The sequence below is a fragment of the Amia ocellicauda genome, chromosome 11, assembly GCF_036373705.1.
Source record: "Amia ocellicauda isolate fAmiCal2 chromosome 11, fAmiCal2.hap1, whole genome shotgun sequence".
NCBI classification, from domain to species: domain Eukaryota; kingdom Metazoa; phylum Chordata; class Actinopteri; order Amiiformes; family Amiidae; genus Amia; species Amia ocellicauda.
Window position 1 is genome coordinate 17,829,159 of NC_089860.1, and position 16,967 is coordinate 17,846,125.

General features: G+C 36.8%; 1 protein-coding gene across 2 annotated transcripts in view; it reads left to right on the forward strand.

Moving 5' to 3' along the window:
* camk2a (calcium/calmodulin-dependent protein kinase II alpha) overlaps positions 1 to 16,967 on the forward strand; it is a 72,918-nt gene that overhangs the window by 28,764 nt on the left and 27,187 nt on the right. For both annotated transcript variants that reach the window (XM_066716783.1, XM_066716784.1), the window contains exons 4-6: positions 8,579 to 8,633; positions 14,298 to 14,363; positions 15,524 to 15,596. In XM_066716783.1, the coding sequence (XP_066572880.1) occupies positions 8,579 to 8,633; positions 14,298 to 14,363; positions 15,524 to 15,596 (194 nt within the window). The remainder of the gene's footprint in view (positions 1 to 8,578; positions 8,634 to 14,297; positions 14,364 to 15,523; positions 15,597 to 16,967) is intronic.

Genomic DNA, 16,967 nt, shown 5'->3' on the forward strand with positions numbered 1-16,967 from the left:
GACATTAGCTGCATTATTCATTCCCGGTTATTTTCATCCTCTCCTGGTTTTCACAGTTCTTTCTGACAGGTTGTAAAAAAAGGCAGTAAGCAATACATCACTGGGAACATTGATACTATGGGTCTGTGTATAGGTCGGGGTGATATTTAATAGGATCACAGGAATAGTTATTGAATTTCTCTTGCTTCAACACTTTAGCTGTCTGAGAGTTGTATGCAAAATAAATGGAATACATTAAAGGGAATCTTACTACAGAATCATTCAGGATTTTGGCAAACCATTTGAACGCATGTGTAATACTTTTTGTTCTAAAGATAACTACACGTCTTTATCATTTTTATTTTCTACCCATGTTCTTTTAGACTGTAAAATATCACAATTTGACATGATTTCCTGTCCCACAATGAACAGAAACACAATCAATCAAAACTACATATATTCTGTAATGATTTTGGACAATTGGTCAACCTATTATTTATATTGTCCTGTTTTGTAAATGTCAAGCAAATTTTGAAAGCTGTTTGATCTGTATACCAGCACAGTAAATGTAAGGCAGAAAATGACTGGTTTCATCTGTAGCATCAGGGAGAACATTATTGGGAGATTTGCCAAAATCCACCCACCTCTATCCATGAGCCACTAGCAACATGTTAGATGAATTGGCATAGATGCTCATTAAATTCACTGATATGCCAGAAGCTAGGTGTGAAATGCATTCCCCATAGTCCATGTCCATTTCTGAGTGGATAAAAACATGTCCTAATGTACTAATGTCATTGCCAATTGCTTGGGGGAACCCATCAGAAGTATAGTTGTGTTTCTTGTTCTGCGTTCAATTGTTCACTTTTTGCTCTTCCTGTCAAACTACTTAAACTAGGAGTTATGAATCAGGAAGTAATTCCAATGGTTTATTCTGAGTGTATTAAGGATGTGTTAATTCTCTCTTCCTTGAAAATAATGATGCAGCCTTTTCTGTAGTCAATACAAATTACATATAATAATAATTTAGCTTTGCATCAAACTAAATTACTTTTGCGCAGAGATGGTGGTTCAAGACCTCTACGTTTTTGGTTCCAGCAATACCCATGCACAATTTGAGAAATATGTACTACTTCTATGTTTGGTGCTTTATGTGCTCCAGACAAAATCTCAAATGAAATATACATAATAAAAAGCTTAACTTTTTATGTGAAAAAATCATTTTAGAATAAGGTGTTATGTTTATGAAAAAGACTAAAGTAGACATAATTTTGAAAAAGAAAAAAATCAAGTATCCTTAATTACAAGCTATTTTCTGAAACAGTATATTTTAGAATCAGCATGAGGCACAGAACTTAAATTAATTACTGACTAGAGTTTAACTGTATGCAAAGAACGATAACTATTATAGTATAATTGCTCATTGTGATAAGCTAAATAAATTTGATTTAAAAGTATTAAACTTTAATAGGGGATGTATCTAAGGCTCACACACAACACACAACACAACAGAAAATCTGTTATTATATTTAGTACCTGAATTGAAATGTCTGCATTTTGCATTTGATTCTATTTTTCATTACAAAACCAATGAAAAGCAGATAATGAAAATAAAATGTTCCATTAATATAGAGATGTTAACTATTTTGTGGTTGTTGGCACAAGCACTTTCTCTGGTGCAAAATATGACACATTTCTGAAGAGTTGTGGCTGACCAATCCGCATTGGTCTTATGAATAATGAATATATAGGTCAACATTGTTTAAATGTAAATTTCTTTTTCAATTCACTGGCTGATGGAAACTATTTAGGTTAACACCCCCCAAGTGAGGAAACTCATCTGATTTCTGAAGAAGTTTAGTGGTGGGAGTATTCTCTACTGAATGCCCACCAACACAGTGAACATCAGAGAGAAATGTGAGCAACGGCTTTGTTGCTTTGAGATTAGAAGATGGGAGGAGGAACGAAGTTCAAAAAAAGAATCTGAGTAGTATAGAAAAATCACAATGTAAGAGAGGGCGGACCAGGAATATATGAGATATCAATTAATTTAAATAAACGATACATATGTTGCCTTTTATTGCATCACACTGATTCTCTTTTATTATAAAAAACATATTTTATTGTGCACAGCTCTGGATACTGATCTCAGTAAACACTAAGACTAAGTTACAGGTAGTGGACAAAAAGATGGAAACACCAATGTAAAGTCACTTAACAGGGCATTGGACTCTCACGTGTGGCCAGTATGGAATCTGTGCTCCATGGTATAGAGTCTTCCAGCGTCTATAACAGGAGGGAAGCTGGACCATTCTTCAATGAGCAAGTCAATCAACTCATGCCTGGTTGAAGGAGATGGAAAACTTAGGCATCGTTACAGATTATACCATAAATGCTTGATTGGGTTCAGATCTGCTGACTGAGAAGGCCATGATATGTGGATAACAGTAGTATCACACCCATCAATCTACTGGGTGAACAGGAAAGAAATGCTGCAACATGCATTGAAGATAATCACTCAGTACCATTAAGCAGCAATCAGCATTGACTTTGCCTCCTAAGGGAATGAGTGCACCCAAACCATGCCAATACAATGGGCCACATAGTATTATGGAACTACCAGAACCCTTCACCGTTGGAACCAAAAACTCAGAACTGTAGGGTTCTTTAGGTTGGCACCACACCTGTGCTTATCAGTTTGTCAAGAAAGGATGATTTGTATGACCATATAACATTTCTCTGCTGCTCAGTAGTCCATTGACTGTGCTCTTTACACCACTGGACTCACAAACCTTCATTGTCAGGTGTGATAAGTGGTTTGTACACAATTGGTATCCCAGTCTGTGGAGTTCTCATTTTTGATTAAAGTGTCTGCTCACGCCAAAGGATGAAATTTGCAGTCAAATGATCTGCAGTTGCTCAACTGTTTTGACATGCACTTCAAATGAATGCACGGATATCACAAACCTGGAATATGTGCTTCCGCTCAGTTGCTGATGATGTCTTTCCCTCAGATTTCCATACTGACATTACCTTAGACAAAATTGCTCAAGAAACATCAGGAAAGTGAGCTGAAGTGAGCCACTGAAGCTCCTGAAAAAGTGCCCCAACAATCACCCCTCTATCAAAGTCACTGAGGTCTCCCTTTGCAGCCATGCTAGCCATGATTATAGCAACCAGGCCTGTCCAGCATGTTTATACATTACCCTAAGCATGCTGGGATATTATTTGCTTAATTAACACATGAGCCATACCTGTGGGAACGCCCTTGTTTTCAATATACTTTATGTCCCTGATTTATCCAAGTGTTTCCATTTCTTGTCCAGTACCTATATCTCAGGGGTGAGTGAATTTGAACTCTTTCATGGGAAAGCAGACTTCATTGGACCCTTATCTTCTAATTTCTTTCTTTCATCAACTAAAAATGAAAGTAAATCTGCAGGGAATCAGGAAAGCTTAATAGATTTGACTTTACTTTGTTTTGTAGAAATGACTTGCTCATCAGGGTGACATTTCTTATTTATTTATTTATTTCCCCCTGAAGGTCTTAAGGGATAGTACATTCTTCAATTACATGGAGCTGAAAAGCTCCCCAGTGGCATATTGCATAACTAAAATCAAATCAGGTTGTTAAAAATAAGTGTAATTTTTTCCACCTGTCTTCCACCTGGAGGCTATTTTACAGGTTAATCTTACACAACTGTGACCACACTGTCACACAATATCAGGTTTCTCCAGGTCCTGCAGTGTAAATTCTAGAATAACACGAAGACTCCAAAACAGACAGCCAAACAGTTAAATGTTTTAATTCCAGCTTTTCATTACAAGACATCAAACCATTTTCTTGTGAAAGGAGAGATTATAAGATCTTGGTGGTAGTGTCCAAGGCTTTTTAGTTTATGCTTGCTGTACGTTTCCAACTGGATATTGTGTACATCATATTCATATAATCTGAGAAGTATTAGAAAGATGCAGAAAATATGAAGTTCCTGTGCCTGGGCTTTATTGACTATGAGAAAGTATTTGATATATTCAATATATACAAACTCAGTCACCAGAGCTCTAAGAAATCAAAAGATTGAGGAAATGTATATAAATATCACTAAGTATATCTATGACCGCCACATCAGACTCCATCAAGATACTGACAAGATCAAGATCTGTGAAAGGTTAGGTGAAGGAGACACACTCTCTCCAAAACTCTTTATGGCAAACTCTTGAGGAAGTGTGCAAGCCTTTGAACTGGGAAGAAAAAGGAATCATGATAAATAGAGCGTACTTGAACAACTTACGTCTTGTGGATGACATCGTCATCTTTGCGAAGACCTGTAGCTTCAAATTCAAGAACTGTCAGATGCAAGCAAGAAATGAACTTGAAGAAAACCAAAGTCATGCTAAACAACGTTGTTAAAACCAAACAAATTGTAGTGGATCAAAAGATAATTGTCAAATGTTATGTGAACCTTGGACAGCAAATAAATGCAGATGGAGCTCTTATAGAAGAAAACAAGATTGAAAATGGGAAGGCGTGCATTTGGAAACGCTTGAAGAGAAAAGTATTTGATCAATGCATACCACCCACGTATTGCTCTGAAACCTGGTCACTAAATGCAAAAATGATACAGAAACTGGAAATAACACAAAGAAGCATGGAAAAATGAAGGAAACACAAATAAATGAATGTTAGACAACCAAACGTATGTGACATAATTGAAAGATGATTAATTATTAAAATGGCAATGGGCCAGACACATTGCAAGAAGAACAGACCAGCATGGACAAAGGAAGATATTGAATGGATCCCAAGCAATGAAAAAATACCTAGAAGAAGACCACATAAAAGATAGGAAGATGAAATAATATTTCCTGGTGTGACCTGTAAAAAAGACACTGTACATCAAAACAAGTGAAAATATCTTTGGGATGCCTTCATCCAGCAGCGGATCAATAAAGGCTGATGATGATATCTATATAGCTATACAGAGACTGAAAGCAAAATAGTTTTATACAGGTATTCTGTTTCCTTAATTTGCTGTTCAAAATCTGAAAAGGCTTACCACTATTTTTAGGTTTTACTGAGCAAGGCTGAAACAAATGCATGTTCAGACACCTCCACTATGTCCCTTGACATAATGACAGTTTAATATAGGGCCTGCTAGCAAACTAATTCAGTAATTGAAACTGAGGTATTGCAAGTAATTTAAAATCACATATTTATGCAACCCACAACAGTTTAATGCTGTCTTTATCATGTATTTTATTAGTCAGCCATTGCCATGTTAAAGGATGCACATGGCTGTGCAATTATCACAAAGACTTTGCCCTTCATAATTGTTACATTCCCGGGAACTAATGACTCTCTCCACTTGGCAAGGGGGAAGACTAAAATATCAAGGGATTACTGTGACTATGCCAGGTCTTATCAGTATTTATTTTTCCTGAAATCTGACAATTGATTTATTCACAGTTTCATATTACAGTAAAGCACTGGAAGGAGCCCTTAGGTTTGGATTTGACATCAGCTACATAATTTGAGACTTTGTTTTGGGGAAAACTTTTACATTCTAAAGCAAAATAATACCAAATATGTTCTAGTCCCGCATGTTAGGATCACATGTGAAATCTGGCTTGGCCTTACTCCTTGGAAGTCAGATGGACTGAATACCTATGATGTATAGAGCAGAGGAGAGAAGTGACAAAACATTCAACAGTTTGTAATGGAGAGTAAACATTTACATTTGTTTAATTGTATGTATAGTTGTGTCCTTGTGTATGCCTCTGCATTTACATGAACAGTATATGTAAAGTTTAGTGTCATATATAGCTTAAATGTAGTTCCTAAAATCATAGTTATAAATATCAAAGCAAAAAGCATTTGGCTATTAAGCACCTCTTTCATATAGCTAAAAGAATATTCATAGTTTTCCTACACCTTGTGGATTGACACTTTTACAAGGCCTTTTCAAGTAAATCATAATAAAATAAGCTCCAAGATCATGTTCTCCGCTAGATAATTGACATCGCAAAGCAGCTCCACTCATCCATGCAAGCAGTTTAATTTGCTTTTCGGTGTGTGTGTCACTTTACGTTCAGATGGGAAACTGCAACTGCCAACCGCCCTTTCAACATCTTATTTTTAATGATTCTGACTCAAAAGCTGTCAGGCCATTGCAATTCACACAATATGTCTGCTTAGGAAGCATTTTTCTGGACAACAGGATTACATTGGTCTATGATAATAAGATGACAGTGAAAGAAAATAATAAAGTACCCAGCAATTCACTAAACTGTTCAGTTGAACAATATCAATTTACATTTATATAGCTGTGGTTATCACACACAGAAGGATCACAGAGTGGTTTAGAAGAAATCCCTGACTGCTTCATCGACTATACAAAAAAGTATAACCACATCTGGGGGATGTGGGCCACAGGGTCTTTTTGCTTTGTGAGTTTTGTTCTCACACTTAGTATTTCATTTACCCCCACAACTCGTCAGCTGGATATATTCAGCATTTTATGCTTGTGAAATTCAAAGTGGCACTTGGTTCAAGGTATTTTTTTAAACCTGAAGGAAAGGAGTGTTAATGAAGACTGCTGTATCTAGTTTATAAGGTCAAGAGTGGGCGCTGTCTCATGGCACCCTTGTACCATACAGTCATCCATTCAGTTTAAACCTGGCAATGGGAAAAAACAGGATGTCTAAAACAGCTACATTTCTGTTCCTGTATTCCCGAGTGAGCTATAGAGATGGTCAAGCAATGTTTAACAAGGAGTAGTAAGTGGTTCTCTCAGTCTCGGCTTTGGGAGATTAATGAGAACTAAAGCTTGCTTCCCTGGAGATGGTATCTCACAAGGTAGAAGTGGAAGAACAGCAAGCTTCCACAGTAAATCCCCTCAATCACAGCCCACAGGAAATATTATCTTAGGATTTGACACAGGCGCTTAGTTTATTTGCGAAGAAGCAAGGTCTCGATTAGATTTCTTATCTCCGTTGTTAATCTTAACTCTTCTCCTTGCTTGCCTCCACACTTGCTGTTTTCTTCAGGACAGTTTTTTTAGTTCTTTTCAAAGCTTTTCATGTTCAGGATTAATTCCTCTGATACATCTTTCATCAAACGAGACTTTTCAGAATTGAAGGATATATCCAATTAATCTGATTTTTGGCTTCAACAGTGAGAGTTCCAGTGGGTTTGCATTCCCAAGTATTACTGACATTTAACCCGGACCAAACAGAAATGTAAACACCTCAGGATCTCCTGATTCAGAAAGGATAGCACATATTCCTTCACAGAACGTCCTGCAGAGGAGACTAGCAGTATTTGGTATTTGTCAGTATACCCAGTTTACCCAGACTGGCAAATTTAATCTTAAGACACTTGTGCCTACAGCGAAAGCAACAATTTTTAATTAGATATTCATTGATACCGATTACAAATATTTTCTAATCAGGGTTACTGACATGATCCACATATAAATATTGATTTCATATTGATCTCTCTACAATAATGATTTGCCAAACTTCCAAAATGTTTCAGCATGTCTTTATTAGCCAAAATCGTTATTATTTATTTATTTATTTATTAGCCCTCACCCCCCAAAAAAGTACTGTTATTTATCCGTCAGCAAGTCCAGTGATGAGAATGTTAAAATCAGTGTTTCAGGAAAAGCTTATGTAAAAGCATTGCTTTGCAATAGTGTTGGAAGGTTAAGAAATTTGAAATGCAGTCTTCCACTTAATCTCTCTTCCCCTGCACCCACACAAACGCACACGTGTCTTCCAATGGCAAACACACACCCACACACATTAAACACTGTGCTTTCTTTTCCCTGCAAATTGTACATTCTGGTGGGGCTGCAAGGTAGAGCTCCAAAGACACAGCACTGCATTAGGAAAATTAAACCTTATAATCAATTCACTAAATAATTTGAACTGTATCAGGGGGACAACTGAAAGTCTGTTTGAGTTTTGTATGAAGCTTAAAACAAAGGAGGTCTGTAGTTGCTTATTTGGTTAGTGCATGTGGTTTGTGAACAGCTTTTTCAAACCAGCTTGAAGCACTTCATGCAAATGAGATGACTAATTAATCTATTTACTGTATTTGTGAAGATTTTTTTAATTAACATCTTTATTGTCACTTGCATTAGGATACAATACTAAAGTTACTCTTTGTTATTTCCTTTTAAAATATTCTAATTGAGTCTTATTTAATTCATACACTTATTTATTCACCCAAGCATACTGTTTATCCAAACCCCAATTTTGTTTTTTTCCTTCAGAAAAACAAAGACAAACAGATAGCACATTATGATTATGATGCTTTATGAAATATCTTACATACAAGTTGATGTTTTAGCCCTTCTCCATTTCAAAACAATCTGTTTCTTTTATTGTGCATCAATGCCATAAATGCCATCAGAATAGTTATCCTCCTTCTCATAACAGGCATTTCACCTAGTAATACCTCCAATTGCCCTTATTGGTTAATACTGGCTATTTCAACATAATGCAGCTGATTGTGGTTGTTAGACTTAGCTTTTTCCTGGCCCCAATGACATTACCATTAAGCTGTTTCAAAGTAATCTCTATTCTTTTTCAGTGAGACTCCATGACAGTATCTCTGAAGAGGGACACCACTACCTTGTTTTTGATTTGTGAGTACCTTCAGTGGTTACAATTCTTTATTATTAGTTAGAATTATAGGTTACAATAAACAACACAGGGTTAAAATGTCCATTAATATGACACTGGACACCTATTCTTTAGAGGTGACTTGTGCTAATTGATAACCCAAATATCAATGCCAGTGTTCCTTTAATGGATAATAATATTCGGCAGTTAAAGTACAGTCTAAAACCTTTTGTTCCTCAGTGCTGTCTAAAGACTTGACTAAAATTGGTCAGTTAAACTTCACCATTCTCAGAGGGGCTCGAAAAATCTAAAGTAAAGAATATTTGGAATACATTATAGAACTAAAATGTGATTCTCTACGAAAATGCTTTTTTGGCATGCGACAGCAATTGCTACAGAACATTAATTCAGATTACCTACTGTTTTTTTTTCATTTCACCCCTGCCTAGAATCCAGGGGGACAGAGGACACCATTAAAGTGTTAGAGCTGTACAATCATTTGACCTTGTGCTATCGGGCTGTAAAGGGGTCAAAAGAAGATACTACAGGTTGTCTCCTGTGAATTCGCATGGACACATAATAATAGATTTTCTTCTCTTTAAGTCAAATTGACTTTTTCAAAATCAATATGCAGGGGCAAGTTACAGCATTTAAAAAATAAAAAATGGACATGCTACAAACGCAGAGTATCTAGTAACAATCCCAAAGGATATTACAGTGTTAAAAACTCACAAATTAGGTTTTTAAGACCTCTTTCACTATGGCTATTGATAAAGTTTGAATATTAAAAAGGACCCCATTGCAACTGACTGGAAGCATATCAGTGGACCAAATAAGCAAAAGCAACCGCATCAAATAATATTAACCTCTATGGTGTTTTCTTGCAGTAAGCAGCTTAGCTGGCAGAAAACCATGTAAATGGAAGAACACACAATTATAAACTCATCAACCTGCCAGCTTTCCCATAGTTGCTGCAGAAATATGGCATCCTTTGTGAGTAAGCTGCAGATATTACCGTTTCAACTATGAAGCCCCTGAAGTGAAGAAAAGTGCTGTATGCGATCTGTAAATCCGCTACTGTACTCGCTGCATGTACAACCATGCCCCCGAGCTCTCGCACAGCAGAGCAACCTTCAAGTCAGAAATCAATTAGCCCTCCTAATCCATCCATCAGCTTCTACTTTCCCTTTTACTCGCAGGCATACAGCTGCATCTTGGGAACAAACACATGCACATTCTCACATGGAAAAAAGCTATTCACACTGACTGATTTAGCAAACATGACAAATCTCTCTCTCTCTCTCTCTCTCTCTCTCTCTCACACACACACACATACACATTGCACTGTTTTTACTCCTATTGTATATACAGATTTAATTAAAAAAGTTAAACTACAAATACAAATAACAGACACTTATGAACACTGAATGGAACAGGAAATAAAGAAATCCTGCATGTGTGTTTTGACTTCAGAAACATACTATTTCCCCATCCATTGCAATTGATTTAAGGAAGCCCACACAAAATTGTGTTTTATCAAAAATCAGCAAGGAATGAATAGTAGAAAGGGCAGAGGAGATTTAACCATTCTATTTCATAAAACAAAGTGATATACACACACATCTCTCCAAACCCTACCAAATAAAGTGTAGGGATACATTAAAAAAAATATCTTTATTGCATGTTAAAACAAAACATTGATCTAGTTTAAAGTATAAGGTTACTTTTCCATCTTACAACAGTATGGCTGGAGTTCTGTCACACCTCAAGAGCTGGCCCATCAGACAGCTTCCTACCCACCACTGCTTATTTTGCTTCCCACCTAATTTATTGCTTTGAGATTAACATACATAACAAGTGAAGCTCTCAAGGACATCTGCTCTGGGGACTATTAGAAAAACAGGTTTTTGTATTACTATTGCCAACTGCATTTAAAGCTGAGGTGCTGTCACAGGGTGGAAGTTACACCACTGGGATATAAAAATCTATATTGGGAGCACGACTACGTCACCTAACGGTTGGCTACAGGCGCGACACTCTAAGTAAAGGTTCTAATAGAAATCTTTTAGGGTTCCTGGGTTTGATACTGTGGAGGAACCCTTAAAGGTTCATATTACGACCTTTTAACAAGGTTCCTTGCAAAAACGTATCCTTAAAGAACCTAAAATGTATCTTAAACCAACTGCGATCCTGATGAAAAAGGGTTCTTAAATGATCCCTTGTGTTTACGATGGACCTCGCGTTTCTTGAACCCTTTAATGAAAATAAACTCACAAAGAACCCAAAGGTTCTAAATAGAACCGCTAAATAACCTTCATTTTATAGAATGTAGGACCTGTTGGGAGGTTGTCAATTCCCCCAAATGTGTCAGTTTTATATAGACACTTCCTCTTAGTTCTCCCTTCAATTTAGGTTCTTTGAGTTGGGGGTTCACAAGCCAAGAGCACACCACAGACCACACAGGACAATCGTACAATTAATGTATTTATTACAAGTATCTCTATAATATATAAAACCAGGCAGACTTCTTTATTTTATGTTAAAAGACAATAAAAAGGATACAACCAAAAAATACAAGTCTTGCAAGGACTGTTGGTCTTCTCAGGTGGCACCAGGAGCTGGAATGGGGCAGGCAGTAGTCCATGTTTCCTAGTAAAAAGGAAAGAACGGGAGGGACAAACAATTCCAGCTTCTGCTCTGGTCCTGGGTTGGTAATCCAAAGAAAACTACAATGTCCATGTACAGTCCAAAAACACAATGGTGCCTCGGCTCTCATCTGGGTCTCTCTTAGCCCTTTCTTTCACTGCTCTTGCTCTTGCTCTTGCTCTTGCTCTTGCTCTTGCTCTTGCTCTTGCTCTTGCTCTTGCTCTTGCTCTTGCTCTTGCTCTTGAATCCCATCCTGATCTCTCTCTCTGCAATCCCTTCTCCCCAAGCTCAAAACCTAGGAGCTTTTTATCTCCAGCCTCACAGGTGTGCTCATTGTCAGGTATTTAATCTAGTTTAACCTGGCATGTGCATATTTAAATCAATCAATCAATTGTCAATAAAATTCATGCATCTCCGTGAAGTGGGGGGGAAGTAAACAAACCTGATTTTAATAGGAATAAATATGTATTAATATAATAAAGATTTAAAGTGAATAAGTGAAAAAACACATAATAATAAACACCAAAAAAAAAATCAACACGCATTATTTAAATGTCCCGCAGGTGACAGTGCTTTTTGCAGAAGAACTGTGAAAGACACTGAAGTTCAGAGTGCATGTGCTTTCTCATGAAATACATGTTTGTAATGACACATGCATTATAATGCATGGCTTTTAATGTATAACTTGATTCAACTGTCAAAACAGTTTGTTTTGTTAACACAAATTTAAATAGGATATTTATAGATGTGTCATTTTAACATCGTCTCAGTTTCAATCTATTGCTTTGCATTTTGTACAAATCTTCTGATGCAAAAACTGCGTGCATGTACCACCAGTTAAATCCTTATACAGTAAAAAAACAAAAACAAAAACAAAAAAAAACTATTTATTAAGGTTTTGCTTTTTAAACCATTGGAGGATGTTTAATGATATATATCTAGTTTGGAGTTGTCTTTTTCTGAATTTACATTCCTTGCTATTACCAGGCGAGACTGATCTCTACTAAATTAAGTGAAGAATGCAGTGCAAGAAATCACTATGAATGAGTGTAACCACTGTCAATTAAATGCATCCACTGAGAGAATAGATTTTTAAGACTGCCTTAACTGATAACTGATGCCCAGCTGTCTACATCTGCTTAAAGTAATTTTCAGTAACATCTTCATAGTGTCTATTAACAGCAATTCCTAACTACAGTCAGTGCATGGTGCTTATGGGATGTTTACCTCCTATTTCCTTTCACTAAAATACACACTTTACAAATATTAATGGAATAGTTATTTTAGGATTAATGTTCAACATTATTTTCTCTTAATTATAATTGTTGCCAGTCGCCACCAAAATCCAGACTAGGACCCACATAGCATGGCAAACTGCAGACTAATATCCCTGCTCAATGTCTGCTACAAAATTCTTTCACAAAATGATCCTTTAGTGTATATTTTCAAAAGCAGCATTAATCAAGGCAATTTTTGACATGGTCTCAGGCCTTGTGACGAGACAGTGGCACGGACTATACTGTCTATACTGAATGTAAATTCCAGGAGAGCCTAGGACTTAATCTGGTATAGTACCCTGCTGATAAAGCTGTCAGGAGTTCTCCCTAATATGTTGTTGACACTTTAAAAAGGTCAGTGCATTCAGATTTGAGAACATGTTCTTAAGAACAGTAGCCATTGTACAGAAATGTTACAGCAACACACATTTCAGGAACATTTATAGTACAAAAAATTAAATGTTAACAGTGTTTGTGTCATTATATTCAGCTGCACACTGCAGATGCAACAAAACTGCCCTTTAAACCTGTGCAAAATTGAATTCTAATGTTGAAAAATAGGTAGGTTGGCATTTTAAATACAAAATTGCCTTCGCAACAGTTATATGTAGTGCTTCTCAATTACATCTGAAGCATTTTTATACATTCCTATTCCTTGCTTGCAGTACAACGAAAACACATTTGTTACAAAAAAGTATTATAATGACAGCAACTACAAAACAACATACTGCAGATCTGGACACAAGTTAGGATTACATTTATTTGAGAATTTTGAATAAAAACAGCATTATCCCACTCACAGGTAGAATGAGGTAAACACTTTCAAGAAGCTGAACAATATCAATAAACTAAGTGCATCTTCTTTCAGATCAGTGAACTGTAGGTGAGATTCTGAGGCTTTCACACATTTAATCAGCACCCGCTTTTACAGTGAGGGAAAAAAGTATTTGATCCCCTGCTGATTTTGTACGTTTGCCCACTGACAAAGAAATGATCAGTCTATAATTTTAATGGTAGGTGTATTTTAACAGTGAGAGACAGAATAACAACAAGAAAATCCAGAAAAACGCATTTCAAAAAAGTTATAAATTGATTTGCATGTTAATGAGGGAAATAAGTATTTGACCCCTTCGACTTAGTACTTGGTGGCAGAACCCTTGTTGGCAATCACAGAGGTCAGACGTTTCTTGTAGTTGGCCACCAGGTTTGCACACATCTCAGGAGGGATTTTGTCCCACTCCTCTTTGCAGATCCTCTCCAAGTCATTAAGGTTTCAAGGCTGACGTTTGGCAACTCGAACCTTCAGCTCCCTCCACAGATTTTCTATGGGATTAAGGTCTGGAGACTGGCTAGGCCACTCCAGGACCTCTTCTTGAGCTTGAGCAGTCTTCTTGAGATTAATCTCAGCTCGTTACCTGTATAAAAGACACCTGGGAGCCAGAAATCTTGCTGATTGATAGGGGATCAAATACTTATTTCCCTCATTAACATGCAAATCAATTTATAACTTTTTTGAAATGCATTTTTCTGGATTTTTTTGTTGTTATTCTGTCTCTCACTGTTAAAATACACCTACCATTAAAATTATAGACTGATAATTTCTTTGTCAGTGGGCAAACGTACAAAATCAGCAGGGGATCAAATACTTTTTTCCGTCACTGTGTGTGGTGTCATCTAAATAACTGTTCTCAGTCATCCTCAGTGTTATATTCAAAAGCATTTCCTGACATGTTGCAAACAGAATACATTCTTTGACTTTACCAGAGTAACAGGAGGAGAGCTGTTTGAAGACATTGTTGCAAGAGAATACTACAGTGAGGCCGATGCCAGGTAAGGGAATTCAGTCTCTTTATGTCTTTTTCTCTCCCCCTAAAGCTGCATAGACATCTGGTATTGAGCATCAGATTGACTGAACAGTAAACATGCTCATCTGGGTCAAACTTTTCTTTTAATTTCTGTGTTGGTAGGTTAATAAAAAACAAACATCAAAAGTGACACCAATATCGTGGCATGTCATTGGGACACATTCTGTTTCCATTAAGCACCCACTAGATTAATCACCAGGGTAATACTTGTCTTGGTATGGATTTACTATTAACCTTTAGTACAGATACATTAATCTTAGAACATTGCTATACCTTACATTCTGTAGCAGATGACACACATGAACAACAACATGCATGGTAATAGGTACAGTATGGCTTGCTAAATTAAAAATACCTATCATGTCAGCCATTTAGCCAGTTATCCTCCCACCCCTCTCCCCATTTAAATGATTTACTCCACATGATTTCGCCATACAGGACAGGTGTGTGAGCTCTGAAAAGCATGCTGACCACTACAGAGTCTCTGTGCTGATGGAAGTAGGAAATGTCCAGCACTAGTTGATACTTGTGCTGTGCTTCATCTGTAATCTAGGACTCTAATCTAAAGAGAAGTACTCAGATCATAACGCTGGTGCCTTTGCAGGTGTATTGCTCCTATGGCAACTAAGGATCTTGTGATCAACTTAGGTATAGGTATAGACAAAACATTTAATGGTCAGTGGGAAAATGATAAATGCTTTCCCTTAGATAAAATCATTACATTCAGCTGGTAATGACAAATGAAGGGAATGGTGCTCATGTGGTTTCATGATATTGATATGGCATCAATTTGACCCTGTGGGGAAGGAAATATGTGGTGAGGAAATGCAAAAGAAAATAAATGGCCTGCTTGTTCAAAAACAGACTTCATATCACTGCTGTGACTGAGGTTGTCTACCAGTGGGGTTTGGTTTTCAATTAGTGTGAACTAATGAACTAGCTAACACAAATTCTATTAAAGAGATTAAAGCTGGATGTAGACTTGATCTGACTTCAAGTGCATTGCTGTGGAGCGAGTGCCGTTTTGGAAAAGGCCACTGATGGAAAATGAGCCATCTAAGCAAGTGAGTCTAGGGAAGCCCTCCAGAAACAAATCTGTACTGATTCTCTTTATTTTTTGATTAGCCACTGTATCCAGCAAATCCTTGAAGCGGTTTTACACTGTCATCAAATGGGAGTTGTCCACAGAGACCTGAAGGTATGTCTATTGCCATTTTCTGGGATATTTGAATGAACTAAGGTGAGAAAGGAGAAATGCATGTTGGCGTCTGTAATTAAGTTGCACCATATTGGATTAACAATGCTGACTATTGTGCCAGTAGGTCATGAGAGTTCTCAAAAGAATCCCATGTCTGTCCTGGATTGATTCTGATTTGAGTAAAAGACTAAAAGAATAATATGCTAAGACCCCAACACATGTAATGAGGTTAATTACAGCAGTGTGATCCCTTTCCCTCTCTAAAATGTATGATATAATTGCAGTGCAGTTAGTGTGAGAACCGTGGTCTAATAATAGGACTGTGCAAACCATTATTCTTTATTCATTATACAATGTTCCGTTTTGTGTAGAGGGAAGAAAAAAAAATACTGTCACAGAAAAATCATTTAAACCATTAATGGCTTTTGTTAAGAGTTGTTCCATCTTCTGACGTAAAGGAAATCCACAGATGGATCTAAGCAATTCTCAAATGAATACGTTCATCAATTTGAGAAAGCTTTGTGTTGTATTTAATTGACGTTCTTTGTTATGTTTTTTTTTTTTTTTGTACAGAAATAACAGAAGGACAAACTGGCCAGCTAGCAAGGACATTCAATTTCAGAGTTATTTTTTTAATGAGCAGCTGAAAATAGGCTTCAGCTGCATTGCACTTGATCTTTTACAACCCAAATTTGGTTCTTGCACTCTTACAAAAGCAGTCATTCATAGTGTATCATTCTATAGTTTTGGAGGTCATTCTGAACTAAGTAGCACTTTTGAATTGTTTCTCAAACATTTTAGGAAACAAAGTAAATACACACATAACAAACTAAAATAAACACATAAAAATTGCATTTAATTTAAATATGCAATTGGTATTATGGTATCAGGATGTGAAATAGAAAAAAAAAACACCTTAAGGGATTGATGCACCACCCTAGAGCACTTTGTAAACCCAATCTCGCATGGAAGAAAAACATTATAACCAATGGGGCATTAGGAAAGAAGCAAACCTCATATTAGTTCTCGTGTAATAATCAAATCTTCAACTTAAAATAATGATTCCGATTTTGACAAGTCCTAAAAACATTTGACTTGCCTGTGTTTGTATTGGTTACTTTTATTGCGATAAATGAAGGGTTTGACTTTTTAAGACAGATTCACAGATTCACAGATGGTTGGTAGGCTTTCCATTGCGAAAAAGTTTGTTTTTGATGACAACTGTGCTTTGGGGAAAACATCTTGACAAATGGTGCCTGTGGTACTCATGTCATGCACACTTACCTCCACATTTGGCCTGACGGGGCCTAGTCTCTGTGGTCTCCTTGTCGTCAATGCAGCGCTGGAATCCTGGCCATTTTTCTGTTGCCT